Source organism: Syngnathus leptorhynchus, chromosome 19 (assembly GCF_054491065.1).
Source record: "Syngnathus leptorhynchus isolate UIUO chromosome 19, UIUO_Slep, whole genome shotgun sequence".
In the NCBI taxonomy this organism is placed as follows: domain Eukaryota; kingdom Metazoa; phylum Chordata; class Actinopteri; order Syngnathiformes; family Syngnathidae; genus Syngnathus; species Syngnathus leptorhynchus.
In genome coordinates this window covers 4,835,726-4,850,215 of record NC_141213.1, presented here as the reverse complement: position 1 = coordinate 4,850,215, position 14,490 = coordinate 4,835,726, and the positions used below count along the sequence as shown (strand labels likewise).

Below are 14,490 nucleotides of genomic sequence, written 5' to 3'. Positions count from 1 at the left end.
TGGCCATTAGACTTGTAGCTGATATATGCGTTAGATAAATGAAACTGTAGAGTTTGAAAATTCACTGAATTAAATTGATGGCGATACGTCACTGGAGGATTTAGCTGCATTATTTAAACGTCTTAAAATATAGCAGGTGAAACTTTTCTTTCTTTTTTTTTTTAATCTTGTGAAATTTTTATGTTCAACTGATCTAATATTAATGAAATGATCTGAAGATTTGGCTGGTGGGTGGGGTCATACGCTATTATAAAATGTCAACAACATAAAACAACCTTTTGAGCCTGCAGCGACAAAACAAGTCGTGTACGTTCAAAGCCAAGAACATACCAATTACATGCAGTCAAAAAAAAAAAAAAAAAGTCATGTGATCCATAAACAGACAATTGCTTGCATCTTATAGTCCAATACTCGTACTGTTTGGGTTAAAATAATCACAATAGCACGTTTCACTTCATATCCTTGCAGCCTGGTTGCAGGCCTCCTTAGTGAAACGTGCACCCATTACTCGGCATGATTCTGTTGTCCAAAATAGAAAAATGGGATTCTTAACTGCTTTTGGACGGGCTTCCTCCGCTTTCTGCCCGCGTACATGCAGTCTCCAGGAGGGATCATGATCTTGCGCTCCGTGGAGGTAACAGGTGCGCTGTGGAAGGAGACGCCAACACACAGATGCACACGGGGGGACTTTTCAACCTTCCATATACGTAGCTCCCGGTTTGTTTTGAGACTCGAGAAAAGTTATTTCAAACAATTATGTCTAGACAGTAACTCCAATGAAATTACAGAAGAAGGGAGGGTTAGGTATGCAAACTACTAAATGGTTCAAATTAGAAAGTTAGAAAAGCAAAGTTGATCAGATCAGCAAAGCTGATTTAGAAAGAAAGTGCAAAAAACTTACTCACCCGGACACGCTGTGGTTGTCAGTTAAGTCCAGTATAGTGTTTCAGTGGAGTCACATTAAGGGTAAAAAAAAGATAGATGTGTCCCAAGGGGGGGGGGGGGGGGGTGCACCCACTTAAAGGGGGCAAGTGATAAATCCACGGGAAAATGAAATAATTGAAGAGCTTACAGCTGATGTTTTCATCAGCTTTGTACTGCTCGCGGCAGATGTTGCATGATGCTTTATACCCAATTGAGTCGCCTTGACTTCCTCGCTTTTCAGGTGGTGGATTCCTCTGAATGACATGTCGAGCTCTTCGCACGCAACTCCGCCTCACAAACAGTGCGCGCGCACGCACACGCTCATACGAGGATACAAGCTACACGAGGTTTGTGGTGCTTTCAGGTCATGTCTGAATGTTGGAAATATCAGTGTTGTTGTGCATGATAGGTTTTATTTGAATTTGTGACGTACGTACTAAACAATAAATAAAACGGGAAAAAATGCATCAATATTTATTTATTTATTTGATGATAAATCACGCCATTTTTTTTAATCGTTCCGATGTAAAGTCAGTTTAGGGTTTTAACAAGATTCACGTGAAGCCGGCATCAGCCCAAACCGACCTCGACGGGGCACGCGCATGCACGCACACGTATCGGAGAGCCGCGTTGAGGGGAGGGTTCACACGCAAGGGCAGCCCAGCAGCTCTTGTGCACATTCATACAGGAACTGTCTGCTGTCAGGGACGCTACTTGCAAGCGGGGAGACTTTCCTCCCACTGCAAAACTGGTTTTACGAGGAACTGGAGCTGGGCGTATTGGTCGAATTCATTTGATAAGGGGGGTTTTGCACGTCGACTGGAGGCGCACTGAGAGGTTTTAGTAAATGCGTCGATTTCGACGAAGAGAGGAGCGGAAGGGACGGAAGCTAGACTTCAAAACAAAAGCATTTGGAGACAAAGAAAAATGCAGGAAGTAAAGAATATGCATTAATTTAATTTCTCAACCTTGCGAATTATAGTTTGTTTGCACAATGTGCAGGTTGTACAAGCATTTTTTCAACATGGTCTTACTCCCCCCCCCCCCCCCCGTATTTTGCTAATAATATAGCCAAGCGCACCTTGACAGTGTACTACACTGCCCTCTGTTGGCCAGACTTATATTGCACGTATAATGCTGATGTCAACTTTGGAGCCTGGCAGGATAGCTTAGACATTTCATCTGTTGAATGATTTGATAGAACACGACAAACACCATCAGGGGCAGGAGTGACCATACCGGTATCTGTGACCAAAAAAAAAATTGCATTTCTGGCCAACGTGACTGGCATGGCTGCATAGTAAAAACACATCTTACCAAGATGGATGCTTTGGCATTGGTATAAATCCGCTGATATCATCCAAGATGTCATTCAACTGAAGCCCTTGCCAATTCCGCTTGCGTCCACCTTCGCACGCGAGCGCGTGTGAGCGTGCGGGTGACAATGGGGCCACATGCCAGTTGCAATAGTGTGGCTTGCACTGATCAAGATGTTATTGTGGGGACTTCAGGGAAAGCATGGAGAGGTGATGTGACAAGTTTGATTCTAATGGACATGAATCATTGATGGGACGGTCACTCTCGTACGACACCCCAAACATCCGCTCGTTTCATTTTCGTCACAATTATTTAGGGCAGTCGTTAACGATCGCTTAAGTCGTGGGATCTGTTGTAAAGAGTGGTGTTGACAGTTGACAGTGATGTTAGCCACAGCTGGAAATAACCAACTTTGTGTTGACAGTGTGGCGGGAAACCAGTCAAGAGTCATCCGGTATAGTGGCATGCACACAATGCAGTCAAGCCACAGTCCAAGGTCACACACATGATCCAAAAAAAAAAATTGTTAGCATTGCACAGGAAAATTCTTTTTTTTTTAATATATTCTATTTATGACATTTATTCCAAGTAAGTTCAGTTTAGTAGAAAGTTTGAATCAGAGACCCACTGCAAACTTTGACTCTTTTCAATGTAAAATAATGGTCAAATATTAACAAAACCTATGAACAAAGTATTCAAACGTTTATTTCAGGCACACTTGAATGGTCTGTTACTGAAGACATAAAATACTCAAGCGTCCCAATATCCCACTTTTTTATACTCCCTTTGTTTTCCTCATCGTTGCACATTTTAGTGGCAGTCTTGCAACCGACAAAGCGCTATCTATATAAGTGCGTTCCATTCAGAGTTACCTCTTACTGGAGGAACGGACCTGGTGTGTCATCCAGTTAGTTGGAGCTGAAGAGAAAAAAAAAAAGGGCGTAAAAACAGTGATTAATGAGTTCTATCCAATTCATCTCCTTTTTGCTACTATTATGACCAAATCTTTCAGGAATGAAATACTCACAGCGTGGCTTTCCGGGTGGTCTCGGGTTACTGGCACTGCTGCCAAAGGAGGACTGAAAGTTGTGTATGGTTTCTTGAAGGATTTGCCTTTCTCGCCCCTGAACATGGAGCACAAATTTGGTTTGGCTGTTAAACTTATACAATGTATTATGTTTAAGAAAACTAATATGGTGTTGGGTTTGACTGTAGATACTTGAATGTCAGAGTGATTTTATACAAGTACCTTCCCAGCGTTGAGCTCTGATATGGCTGCCAAGATTTGTTGTCTCGGTCCATCGGTTTTAATGCCCAGTTCTCTCAGGTCGCCGTCGGTTAGCGTCAAAAAAGCTTCCATATCCACCTGACGAAAGACAAAAATAAACTTTTATTCCCAGCAGGTAACATAAGCAAATCTGCCACTATGGCTTTTCCAATTTAATTTTGCTTTGACAAACATTTGAAATAGCAATCGAAGAAAAGTACCTCCTGTTCCTCAAATATGGGCTGATATTTTTCCAAGGATAACTTCTTTAAGATACCTGACAACTCATCTGGGGAAAAAAAGATAACATAGAACGTATAGTTATCATATCGTGAAAAACTTTAAGCTTTCACATCATCCAACCAGCGTTTCATTACCATCATCAGTGATGGTTCCACTGCTGGAGCCTCCACTGCTCTTGGAGCGAGGATGGGAGGACGCCGAGGACAAGGAGTCTCCTTGCCCACCGGGAGGCTTTGGGGTCGGGGAGGGCGATGGTGTCAGGGTGGGCGATGTGCTTTTGGAGGTGGACGAATTCCCAGACTGAGGTCTCCTCTTCAAATCCATCTTCTAAAAGAAATGAAGAATTAATGGTTGCACGGAGACCAACTCAGACTGTTTGAAAACAACAGAGCCACCCGGAAGAACATATATATCATAAAAAATGTGCAAGTAAATAGGAAAGGATGCTGACCCTTCTTGAAGAGATGTCTGAGATGACCAGATTGTGGGGGGAGTGTGTGTCATGGAAACTGATATCAGGTGTTGGCATGCTGGCGGTGGCGGCCTGAAATGGACTTGAAGTTTGACTCTGCTGTTTCTCAGGAGGTTGAGTCTTCACGTCGATCAGGCCTGCAGCCTTCTTCCGCTGTGCAGCTATCTGGGCCAAAACACCGTCTGCACTGCCCCCTAGTGGAAAGATGTGAAGACTCCATTATAAACAAAATGCACAAACTATTTAATGCGTGGATATATTGTTATTTTTAATATCCAGCTTAAGGTGTACTAGTATGTTGTTTGATGTCCTGTGACTGGACTAACCTGAGCGGTTGTGCATGTCCCGGTTGAGTCCGGCCACTCCATTGGAACCCCCGGAGGAATGAGGCGAGTGATAGTGGCCAGAATTGGAAGGAGATGAGGACGAGGGCCCCTTGGGAATGCCGGGAAACTTAATGGACCTGCTCACCACTCGACTGATAGACGTCTAGATAAATAGGAAAAAAAATATCAGCGAATTAAAAACTCTATTATTCTCACATATTACCACTCACAATATCAGAGTTGCCGCTGCTGTTCAACTTTCTCTGCGGAGGCATCGGAAGCCGGGGTGTTTCACTTTTCCCCTCTCTGAGGAGGTGTGAGCGGTCCGAGTTCCAAGATTCAAAGTTGGATGGTGGCAGGAAGGGAGGGATCACTGCCTTCAGCTTGTCGTTGGGTAGCCTGGTAAGGGGAGCGCCACTTCGAAGCTAAATGAGAAAAACACAATGGCGGGATAAAAAAATTTACAGTACAATTTTGAGCAGAACATTAATAATTCCTACCATTGTGGTAATTAGCATATCCTCCTTTTCTGACGACGTCCTGCATAGACCTGGGAGAAAAAAAATCCTATTTATATTATATTAGATTATTACATATGCTTTTTTTTTTACAGACTCTATTTCTGATTTCTGTGACTTACCTGTGTCTTTGCTCTTGACTGCCCAAACGGCGCTGATGTCACTTACTCCCTGGGTACCGGTGGGCGCCAGAACAGCGTGAGCGGAACTTGCAGGTTTTACATCAGCTTTCATGGTGGCGTCCAAGGAGGTTTCTGCGTCATCAGGGAACGGAGCCAGTCGGTTGGACAAAAGGCCGTGCCTCAGGGTGTGAGTCAGCTTCAGCCGCCGGAACCGATTGGACATCCTATTCCACCACGACTATTGCCCAGCATGTCAGTTTGTGGGGTGTATTTAAAAAAAAAACATGAGCTTGCCAGTTTTGCATTTGGGATATTAGAGAAATGAAAAAAAAAAAAAAACCTCACCTTGAGGCCTCCTTTGTCATCAGGTGGCACAGGGGCATTGTTGAGAGCATGCCTGCCTTTGGAATGACCCGCTAAATTCCTGCCACGGTGTTTGGACCTTTCCTTGTCCACTTGCATACACACTGATGCTAGCAGACGCACCAGCTCAGTGTCTGAGGAAAAAAAAAAAAAATCAGGAACTTTATAATTTAAGCACGTACTCAAGCGTGAAATCAACCATAGCAATTGAATATTGTCATGCATAACAGCTGAATCACCTGGATCATTCAACAGCATGACCAAATCAAAAGCCGTGTATCCATTCTTTGCTCGAAGGTTGACGTCGGCCCCTTGACTCAGCAGATATTTGACAACATCTTTATTTCTGAAAGAATAAAAAGAATTGTGACACCCAACACCATCAAGAAATGCATTTCAGTCATTGAATCTTTATGCCTTTATTTTGTGCAGATTTTTACAGCTCCAGCTCACCCATGATATGTCGCCTGCATCAAGGCGGTCCATCCGTGGACTCCGTCTTGTTTGTCGATGTCAGCTTTCTTCTCCACCATCAGTTGCACGACTTCTAACTGACCGCTCACGGCCGCCATCATCAGTGGCGACGCTCCCTCCTGATTGGAGGAATTCACCTGAGTGGGATCTTCCTCCAGAATTTCCTTGACCAACTGGGAATTTCCTGAGCATAAAAAAAGGGGGAGAAAAAACTTAGAAACAAGGAGTAATATTTGATTTGGATAGGTAATTATCTTGCACATACCCAGTTTGAGTGCACTGAACACATCTGGTCTTCGTCTTTCGTCATCTGGGAAGAAACAAAAATATTAATTCATTCCAAAAATGATGGTATGTACTATAAGGTACCATAGGTATGTTTCATTGAGCAGATAATTGAATCGCTAGGCGTGATATTTCAGTTTGTAAATTTTAAGGACTTAAACTGAAAGTGTTAAAAAAAAAAAAAGTTACATTCTACTGGTAAAATACTAAAACTACTGATGCAGTGAAGCATCAAAGCGGCTGATTGTATTGGGGGATCGTTTCCTACCTTTGGTTTTGCTTTCACATTTGTGTTAACTGCAGTAAATGCACATAAAAGAACAGCACCGATGCATGTCATACCAGTCTGCGGTCGAACAGTAGTGATGGAATCCAGGTAGGCTTTGAGATCTCTCTGTTTTAGCTGCATGGCGAGCTCAAACGCCGTCTTGGACAACACATTGACTCGATCTGGATCGGCACCACGCTCCACCAGTTGCTGGGCCACGGCCACCTTGCAAAAGATACAACTTGAATTGCTTTTGTCATCCGAAACCCAAACACACAAGCGCACGAATAAGAACCCGACCTTCCCACTCAGCGTAGCCACCATCAGTGGACCCCAACCGGTGGTCTTCTGTGCGAAGCGGACATCGGAGCCCCACTCCAGCAGCAGGCGCACTGTGGCTTCGTGGCCGTGCTGAGACGCCACCATCAGAGCTGTGACGTCCATGAAATCCCGCACGCCTCCTGCGCAGCCTTCAGCGGCTCCGAAACCAACCGCACTGTGGAAAGAATGCACTCAGACATTCCAAAATATACAACACTAACAAAACGTTCGGAGCTTTCGTAGGACATTTCAGGATGGAGGAGGTGAAATGAAGTTCGTTTTTTGTGAGTGGTGCGCATCTTTTTTGACACTGAGAGACAACAGAGGCCAAACCTGCAGCTGTTGTTGTTATTTTCATTGGGGACAACCTCGGCAGCCGCGGCCAGGTGATCAAAGTCGTCGACGAAGGCGCCGCTCTCCAGGAGAAGCTTCACCACATGCGTGTGTCCCCCACGCGCGGCCATAGTCAGGACGCTTGCACCCAGCCGGTTCCGTCCGTTAATGTCTGCGCCATTCTCCAATAGAATGTGGGCGACAGTCAAATGACCAAATCTAAGGATGCAAAAGAGAACAGATGGGTAATGTCACGATTTTGTTTGTTTGTTGTTTCCTGCAAGTACATTGTCACCATTCATCACAATTTCATTTCATGCAAGACATGAATTGCAGAAATGGCCAACGGGATGAAGCAATTCAATACTATACGCACCCATCCCTACTGTATATGATTACTCTTGCACTAACTGGAATGAATGATTCAGATGTTGCATGCGTCAGCCTACCTAGCAGCCTGCATGAGGGGCGTCCAGCCATAATTGTTGCGGCTATCCACCGAGGCTCCCTTTCGAAGCAAAAAACGGACCAAGTTTTCATGACCGCTGGCCGAGGCAAACTGCAGGCCGGTGTTCCCCTCCTCGTCCGTGCAGTCCACCGGTACAAGAGACAACAACAAATCCGCCGTGTTGCATTCCGAGCCCGCGTCTGACCGCAGTCTGCTCTGCCTTCCCGAATCTTTGGAGGCTCCGGGCTCCAGAATCCCCCTTGCCGTTTCGTAGTCCCCCTCATCGCAGGCACTGAGGAGAAGCAGCGAGTTAGCGGGTACGCCGAAGTTCATGTCCGCCTTCCTTGGTGTTATTCCGATCCCATTCAACTTTTAAGTTGGCTGCAAGAAGAGTTTGAAACTTTTCCTGTCACTTGGTGCGCGTTTGGACATCATGATGCAAAGGCCTCCATTGATGCGAAATTGCAATCAACTTTAGAAATGTCTCTTTGTATGAGTCAATCAGAACAATAACACCGACATTTTTTAAGAAAACTTGTGACATGGATTTACCACCCGCTGCCCCGTTCCCCGTTACTTGACCAAGAATTGTCTTTTTGCATTTTTTAGTCGGGGACAACTTCCGGTTTCATTTCAAAACAAAGCCATCACGCTAGACATGCATTTTTTGTTGCTATATTACAAATTAATACATTAACTATATTTATACGGTACTATATGCTTTCCATAGTAGTTACTTGTCTCTATGTTTGGTTTCAAAATGTTATACGTACGTTTTAAGCTAAGTTTTAAAACATTTTTAATGAAATTAACTGTACAACAGTGCCAGACCAGTTATTCTTTCGCACACCACAAGATAACACTAACGTCCATGTATATACAATAATTGCATTTGTTTACTAGTGAGTTTACCACTACCGTTCTCTGCCGTTAGATGTCGCTGTCACAAACCCACATAGAAGAAAGAAGAAGAACCCGGATGACCGGTACATATACAGGAAACGGCCCTGTGGAAGCCCTCTTTCTTGAAAAGCTAACCAGACACCACGTTGCTGGTACTCCTGGCTCACCGCTGTTCGTCTGATTTTCTTCCGAATAAGTCGGTCAGGAACGATCACAATGGTGTGTATATAAGCGTTAAATGTTGTTGCTACTTCGTAAGGCTGGAATGACTATTCGATTGTGATTATAAGGCAAAATGGAACTCTTATTATCGAGTGGGCCAATAGCCTCGATGCTAGTCCCCGTGGTGTTTGCGCCATGCAATATTTTATTCAACAGAATGGCTATAAAAATATTCCACTTTGTGGCTACATATCAACACGCACTGAAGACGATTAAAATCTCACCAATCAGCCACCTAATGAGAAACGAAAAATATTGAATAGGTTCATTTACAAACAAGTAGTGGAGGATAGCTATAACTAATAAATGTATGTGTATGAAGTTATACAACTGCATATTTACTTGCATGCAGGCTTTCAAGGACTCTGGGAAGGCACCTGTTGAGACTGAGGTGAAGATTCACCGCATCCGCATCACCCTCACCAGCCGTAATGTCAAATCCCTGGAAAAAGGTAATTAGACAAGCCTTAGTCAATGTTTGTCACTCTACGACATACAACCAAATGTGTATGCAATTGTATAGTGACAAATGTTTCGATACTCTACGCTGATTTTCGATGAAGATGCAAATCGTACTGACCACTCTGATGTCTTTTATACGCTATTCTGAGTCATTACAGTGTTATACAAGTACAGTGTGTGAAAGTTGATGCAGTGATTTTGACAGTTGTGTTTTTGCCCTCATCAGTCTGTGCTGACTTGATCCGTGGTGCAAAGGAGAAGAAACTCAAGGTGAAGGGACCAGTCCGCATGCCAACCAAGGTAAGAACCCCTTTTTGTCATTACTTGTTGATAGTGTTGTTTTTCACGTGACTAAACATTACGTTTCACATTCCAGACTCTGCGTATCACCACCAGGAAGACCCCCTGTGGCGAAGGCTCCAAAACTTGGGATCGCTTCCAGATGCGCATCCACAAACGGCTGATTGATCTGCACAGTCCATCTGAAATTGTCAAACAGATCACCTCCATCAGCATCGAGCCTGGTGTCGAGGTTGAAGTTACCATTGCTGATGCATAAATATGCCCGGATGCAATAAAGAAAAAAGAGGGAAAATGACTTGCCTTTTTCTTTTTTTACACCAATCAAAATGTATATTTAATTTTTTTTCCCTTCATTTTTGTGTGTGTGTGTGGGGGGGGGGCTTCATAATGATAGACTGCAACATGTTAATAAATGACTTGCAGTAATTGATGCAGCCTAATGGAGTATAATGAAAAAAGTTCCAATATACACTTTTAAAATAATTCATACACGCAAACAAATTGGGAGTAAGAGCAATGGATTAGTAAAAAAGGGTAACAGTAGAAATATATATATTTTTTAAATGCAACAACACTGATTTAGATTTTTGGGTGAAACTTCAACATCTAAACTGACTTCATAGGTGAACCTAATGGAACTTCTAAACCTTTTGTTCATCTCGGTAATGATTGCAATTTATTTTTTTTACAACCAGAACTGTGATGCAAATGTTAACCAGTACAGTTTACTGACTATGACGCTGTAGAAGGTGTTAATGTTATAGTGGCTTACAATAATAAACTTTTTTTTCAACATCAAACCTTAATTACTTGGGGACTGGTCCTTGGATGGACACCTATGCTTTTTTTTATTTTTTTTATTAATGGTTGTACTTAGTTTAAAAAAAAAAAAAAGAGAATTGCCATATCGGAATTTTACCAGCAAGCAGGTCGCATGTTTGCCGTCCTCAAAGGCCGCTTCTCCAAACTCATTGGCTGTCCTTTTACTTCTCACCAGCTCTGAGTTAAAACTAATTGCTCAGCCCCTCCCTTGTTGTCCATCCTACCAAGAAGCTCCGTGGAAGCGCCTCAAAAATTTTAGTGAGCGATTTCGTGTAACTCTTAAGCAAGGACATCAACCATGCAGTCTGGTGACATGGATATGACTTTTATTTCACCTCCACAGGTATACTGCACATTCCCCCTTAATTTTGTCAACTCAGACTTGCCAAGCCTATTTCTGGTCTGAATTGCAGGAGGAAACATTAGGAGCAGCAGAAGAGCAGACTATGAAAGTCTACCTTCGAGTCAGACCTTTTTCTAAAGATGAGCTCTCTGACAACGAGGATCAGGTACTGTCGACCAGTCATAAACAGCAGTTGAGTTATTTGACGCATTACCGACTGATTTATTTATTTTATTGTAATCAGGATTGTGTGACAATAGAAAATGACCAAATGGTGACGCTGCAGGCCCCGAAAGGTTCTGCCACCATGAAGTCCTTTGAGAAGGGCATCGCCATGTCTGTCCACAAAATGTCATTTTCCAAGGTAAGCAACCTTTCACTTAATTCGTTCCACCTTGCAATAATTGTTGTGACCAGATCATTCAAATGTCAATTGATCGGTGCAAATATTTGATACATCATTTTTTTTATTATCTTCTAATAATTGCTCGCATTTTTAGATTTTTGGACCAGAGACAACCCAGGCCGAGCTGTATGACAACACTGTCAAAAGTCAAATGTCTGATTTCTTGGATGGGGAGAATTCGCTGATCTTCACCTATGGTGTCACCAATGCCGGGAAAAGCTTTACAATCCTAGGTCAATATACAAATGAATTTTTTTAAAGGAGCCATTCATTTATTCAGAAGTTCTAATTCAATCAGGAACTTCAAAAGAGCCGGGAATATTGCCTCGAGTATTGGACGGCATTTTTCAGTACATCGCAGGACGCCAATATGTTTGCATGGACGTGAAGCCCTACCTCAGAAATGATACGCGATGTCTGGATGCTGAGCAAGTCAAACAGGAGAAAATTGCTAAAGCTGCTATTCTTGCATCATTCAGAGAGGTGAAATAAAGATGATTGACATTCAAGTCAAAGAGAGTGGCCAACTTTTTTTTTGTCATCCGTGTTTCTCCCTGAAGGAATGTGATAACCGAAGACCCAGCAGTGGATCAGATTCCGTGTTCTATCCTGCGCTTTCCTCTTCCTCATTGTCTGACTATCAATCAGGTAAGGTGATCCAATGGATGAAAGAAAAAAATCCAATGGAAAAAAAAAAAAATTGCATTCTCGGACAGATGAAGAGAGCTTCCAGTTTGCTGTATGGGTGGCATTCTTTGAAATCTACAACGAGCGCGTCTACGATCTCCTTCAGCAGTCCAAGAAACGCTCTGCTCTTCGTGTTTGTGATGACGGCGCTGGCAACGCTTATGTTAAAGGTGAGCGGATGACCTCTGACCTTAATACAGCCAATGAAGCATTGTTTGTTTTTTGTTATATTTTATTTTATTAGATCTTCGATGGATGAACATCCAGAGTTTGTCGGAAGCCAGCAAAATACTACTAATTGGCAACAAAAACCGGAGTGCTGCAACCACCAAGATGAACCAGTCCTCCAGCAGAAGGCAAACATTCACTTTTCCCCAATGGGAAATGAAAACGTGTTATTTCAAAACAACTTTCCTCACAGCCTCGCAAATGAAAACATGTTATTTAAAAACAACTTTCCTCACAGCCACAGCATATTCACCATGAAGCTTCTCAAGATGGATGGAGACAAAGTTAAAAGGATGTCAGAGTAAGTTTGAATCATTTCCAGACCCCCACACACACTTATAAAGCACCAAAAGCACTTAAGTTATACTCCTTAGGTTTTCTCTGTGTGACTTGGCTGGTTCGGAAAGATGCAACAAAACCAAAACGTTTGGCGAGAGGCTAAAAGAAGCGGGAAACATTAACAACTCGCTCCTCATCCTGGGGAAGTGCATCAATGCCCTGCGCAACAATCAAAGCGAAAGGTAAAAAAAAAAAAATCAACTTGTCAAACCGACAATTATTTGAGCAGTTCTTCATCCAATCAGAATGAAGAGCAGCTGCATCCCTTTTCGAGAGAGCAAGCTTACCAAGCTCTTCCAGGCGGTTTTCTGTGGCAAAGGAAGAGCTTCAATGATCGTCAACATCAGCCAGTGCGCTTCTACCTATGACGAGACGCTCCACGTCATGAAGTTCTCAGCAGTAGCCAAACAAGTAACCCCAAAAAAAAAAAAAAAAAAATGGCCGTCTTTCTGTTAGCGCCAGGAACCGCTCGTATAAAAATTTGAGGAGCCACCACTTGTCATCTTCAGGTGCAGGTGATCCCAGACAAGTCTCTGGAGTCTCTGTCGCAGTCTCTGTTGGCTCCGAACGGTAAATCTCTGGTGAGGAATGGCGTGATTGACAGGCAGGCACTGGAAAGCTTCTTGTCCGAAGATGAGTTGCTGAATGAAGACGGCGACGCAGACATGACCTTACTGACACAGAATGTAACTCCGTTTTTTTTCGTTTATCTCTAATGGCACCTTGAGAGGGGTTTTTTTTTTTTCCCCAAAATTGGTTTCCCAACTGTCACCAGGAGCTGCTGGACACGATCGAAAGCCTTCGAACAAAACTGCGGGCGGAGCGAAGACGAAACCTGGAGCAGGAGATGGAGATCCGTAAGGAAATGGGCGACGCCATGCTACAGCAGATCATGGAGAGCGAGGAACTGCGCAGGTTTCGAACCGCCGCCCGGTCCCTCGGACCGATTCGCCGAGCGTGCGATGCGAGTGTCTTTGAATATTCAGCCAACAGTTGGAAGAGCTGAAGGAGAGCTACCAAGAAAAGATGGAGAACACCTTCGAGATGTACAAGGATGCTATCAAAGAACATGCTTACAAGAGTGCCATGAATGACCTTGAAGACAACTACGTGCCTCTTGAGGAGTTCACAGCTGAGCAGGAGAAAGTTGAGGTAGCGTTTCCACATTGGAGGAAAATCCTTAAATAAGTTCAAATTTGGTTCCAATGCGTCTGCAGGCCCTGGAGCGACGGCTTTCACAGTTGGCAGCTGGTACCAAAGTCTGCAAGGTTGCTACGGTGGACGTGTCATGTCAGTGTCAACCCTCAAAAGACTTTGAAACTGCAGGTTTGTAATCTTTCAACAGGAGAAGTCAAATTTGAATGAAGCTGTAGAAAGCTTTTGTTTCACTCCCACAGGAGAGGACCGTTTCAAACGTCTCAACAAGGAGAAAAGTGTCATCGAACGCATCTGTGAAGATAAGCAACAGGTAAAAAGTTTTCAGGGTCACGACTGAGTCAAGATGTTAAAATTGCAGCGTCTTCAATTCTGTTTTATCCATAGTTGATATTGTCCTTGGAGAAACGACTGATGGAACTTAGTGAAACCCTTCAGACGGTTCGAGACAGCTTCCTGGAGAAATCGGCTGAACTAGACGATCTTCAGGTGAAGAGCCAAGAACAGGTGAGGTGCACTCGGAGCAAGCGCCGTAAGGATAAATGGAACAAAATGCTCAGGCCACGCCTTTTATGTTTCTCCTAAGATGAAATCGATGCAGGAAATTTTAGCCCAGTGTTCAGAGAAGGACAAGGAAATTGCCTCCCTAAAGGCAGAAGTTTCCCAGCTTACTCCAAAGTCACCTGTGCAGGCTAAAGCTAAGAAAGGCTTGCTCAGCAACTTCAAGCAAGCAGTTATATCTCCTCGTAAGACCAGAAGCCATGCATTCAAGAAAACTCCCGCAACTCCACGTCGTTGACTAGCATATTAACCAGTATGATGTCTTTTGGAAGAATTTTTAAATTCATATATTTAAAAAAAAAAAAAAAGCCTTTTATAAGCTTAATGAATTGTTTGTGTTGATCTCTAATCTAAATATAATAAAATGATTGTTTTATC

At 43.3% G+C, this 14,490-nt stretch overlaps 4 protein-coding genes across 4 annotated transcripts in view; 2 read left to right on the top strand and 2 right to left on the bottom strand.

Moving 5' to 3' along the window:
- ahrra (aryl-hydrocarbon receptor repressor a) overlaps positions 1–1,288 on the bottom strand; it is a 37,366-nt gene extending 36,078 nt beyond the window's left edge. The window contains exons 1-2 of the mRNA XM_085938948.1: positions 906–1,288; positions 554–646 (exon numbers count right to left, since the gene is read on the bottom strand). Coding sequence (XP_085795074.1) covers positions 554–615 — 62 coding nt within the window. The 5' untranslated portion in view covers positions 616–646; positions 906–1,288. The remainder of the gene's footprint in view (positions 1–553; positions 647–905) is intronic.
- A 1,508-nt stretch (positions 1,289–2,796) lies between these two features.
- Positions 2,797–8,248, bottom strand: anks6 (ankyrin repeat and sterile alpha motif domain containing 6). The gene is made up of 18 exons (XM_085938945.1): positions 7,683–8,248; positions 7,234–7,452; positions 6,880–7,075; positions 6,654–6,804; positions 6,292–6,336; positions 6,006–6,210; positions 5,792–5,898; positions 5,535–5,686; positions 5,190–5,427; positions 5,050–5,099; positions 4,780–4,974; positions 4,550–4,712; positions 4,203–4,417; positions 3,886–4,078; positions 3,730–3,797; positions 3,491–3,607; positions 3,269–3,365; positions 2,797–3,159 (listed from the first exon to the last, which is right to left on the bottom strand). Exons 1-18 carry the CDS (start codon positions 8,012–8,014, stop codon positions 3,110–3,112), a joined length of 2,793 nt encoding a protein of 930 aa, XP_085795071.1. The 5' UTR covers positions 8,015–8,248; the 3' UTR covers positions 2,797–3,109.
- Positions 8,249–8,636: 388 nt separating this feature from the next.
- Positions 8,637–9,866, top strand: rps20 (ribosomal protein S20). Its single transcript, XM_085938949.1, has 4 exons — positions 8,637–8,803; positions 9,159–9,258; positions 9,495–9,568; positions 9,645–9,866. The coding sequence occupies exons 1-4, from the start codon at positions 8,801–8,803 to the stop codon at positions 9,825–9,827; spliced, it is 360 nt and encodes a 119-aa protein (XP_085795075.1). The 5' UTR covers positions 8,637–8,800; the 3' UTR covers positions 9,828–9,866.
- Positions 9,867–10,568: 702 nt separating this feature from the next.
- Positions 10,569–14,470, top strand: LOC147041761 (kinesin-like protein KIF20A). The gene is made up of 18 exons (XM_085939711.1): positions 10,569–10,736; positions 10,807–10,902; positions 10,981–11,100; positions 11,237–11,375; positions 11,441–11,625; positions 11,703–11,790; positions 11,859–11,999; positions 12,074–12,185; positions 12,296–12,358; positions 12,432–12,578; positions 12,642–12,807; positions 12,906–13,082; positions 13,172–13,311; positions 13,383–13,548; positions 13,614–13,722; positions 13,794–13,864; positions 13,939–14,058; positions 14,138–14,470. Exons 1-18 carry the CDS (start codon positions 10,692–10,694, stop codon positions 14,348–14,350), a joined length of 2,298 nt encoding a protein of 765 aa, XP_085795837.1. The 5' UTR covers positions 10,569–10,691; the 3' UTR covers positions 14,351–14,470.
- The last annotated feature ends 20 nt before the right edge of the window (positions 14,471–14,490 follow it).

What these genes read in the sequence shown, in the direction of transcription:
- anks6 (XM_085938945.1), bottom strand. Translation starts at nt 8,014, where the DNA reads ATGAACTTCGGCGTACCCGCTAACTCGCTGCTTCTCCTCAGTGCCTGC. An exon ending in CATGCTGTTGAATGATCCAG is followed by an intron (nt 5,687 to 5,791) that starts GTGATTCAGCTG and finishes TTTTTTCCTCAG; the next exon opens with ACACTGAGCTGGTGCGTCTG. An exon ending in AGTCAAGAGCAAAGACACAG is followed by an intron (nt 5,100 to 5,189) that starts GTAAGTCACAGA and finishes TTTTTCTCCCAG; the next exon opens with GTCTATGCAGGACGTCGTCA.
- rps20 (XM_085938949.1), top strand. An exon ending in TGTCAAATCCCTGGAAAAAG is followed by an intron (nt 9,259 to 9,494) that starts GTAATTAGACAA and finishes TGCCCTCATCAG; the next exon opens with TCTGTGCTGACTTGATCCGT. An exon ending in CAGTCCGCATGCCAACCAAG is followed by an intron (nt 9,569 to 9,644) that starts GTAAGAACCCCT and finishes TTCACATTCCAG; the next exon opens with ACTCTGCGTATCACCACCAG.
- LOC147041761 (XM_085939711.1), top strand. Translation starts at nt 10,692, where the DNA reads ATGCAGTCTGGTGACATGGATATGACTTTTATTTCACCTCCACAG. An exon ending in AACCAGTCCTCCAGCAGAAG is followed by an intron (nt 12,186 to 12,295) that starts GCAAACATTCAC and finishes CTTTCCTCACAG; the next exon opens with CCACAGCATATTCACCATGA. An exon ending in CGCAACAATCAAAGCGAAAG is followed by an intron (nt 12,579 to 12,641) that starts GTAAAAAAAAAA and finishes TCATCCAATCAG; the next exon opens with AATGAAGAGCAGCTGCATCC.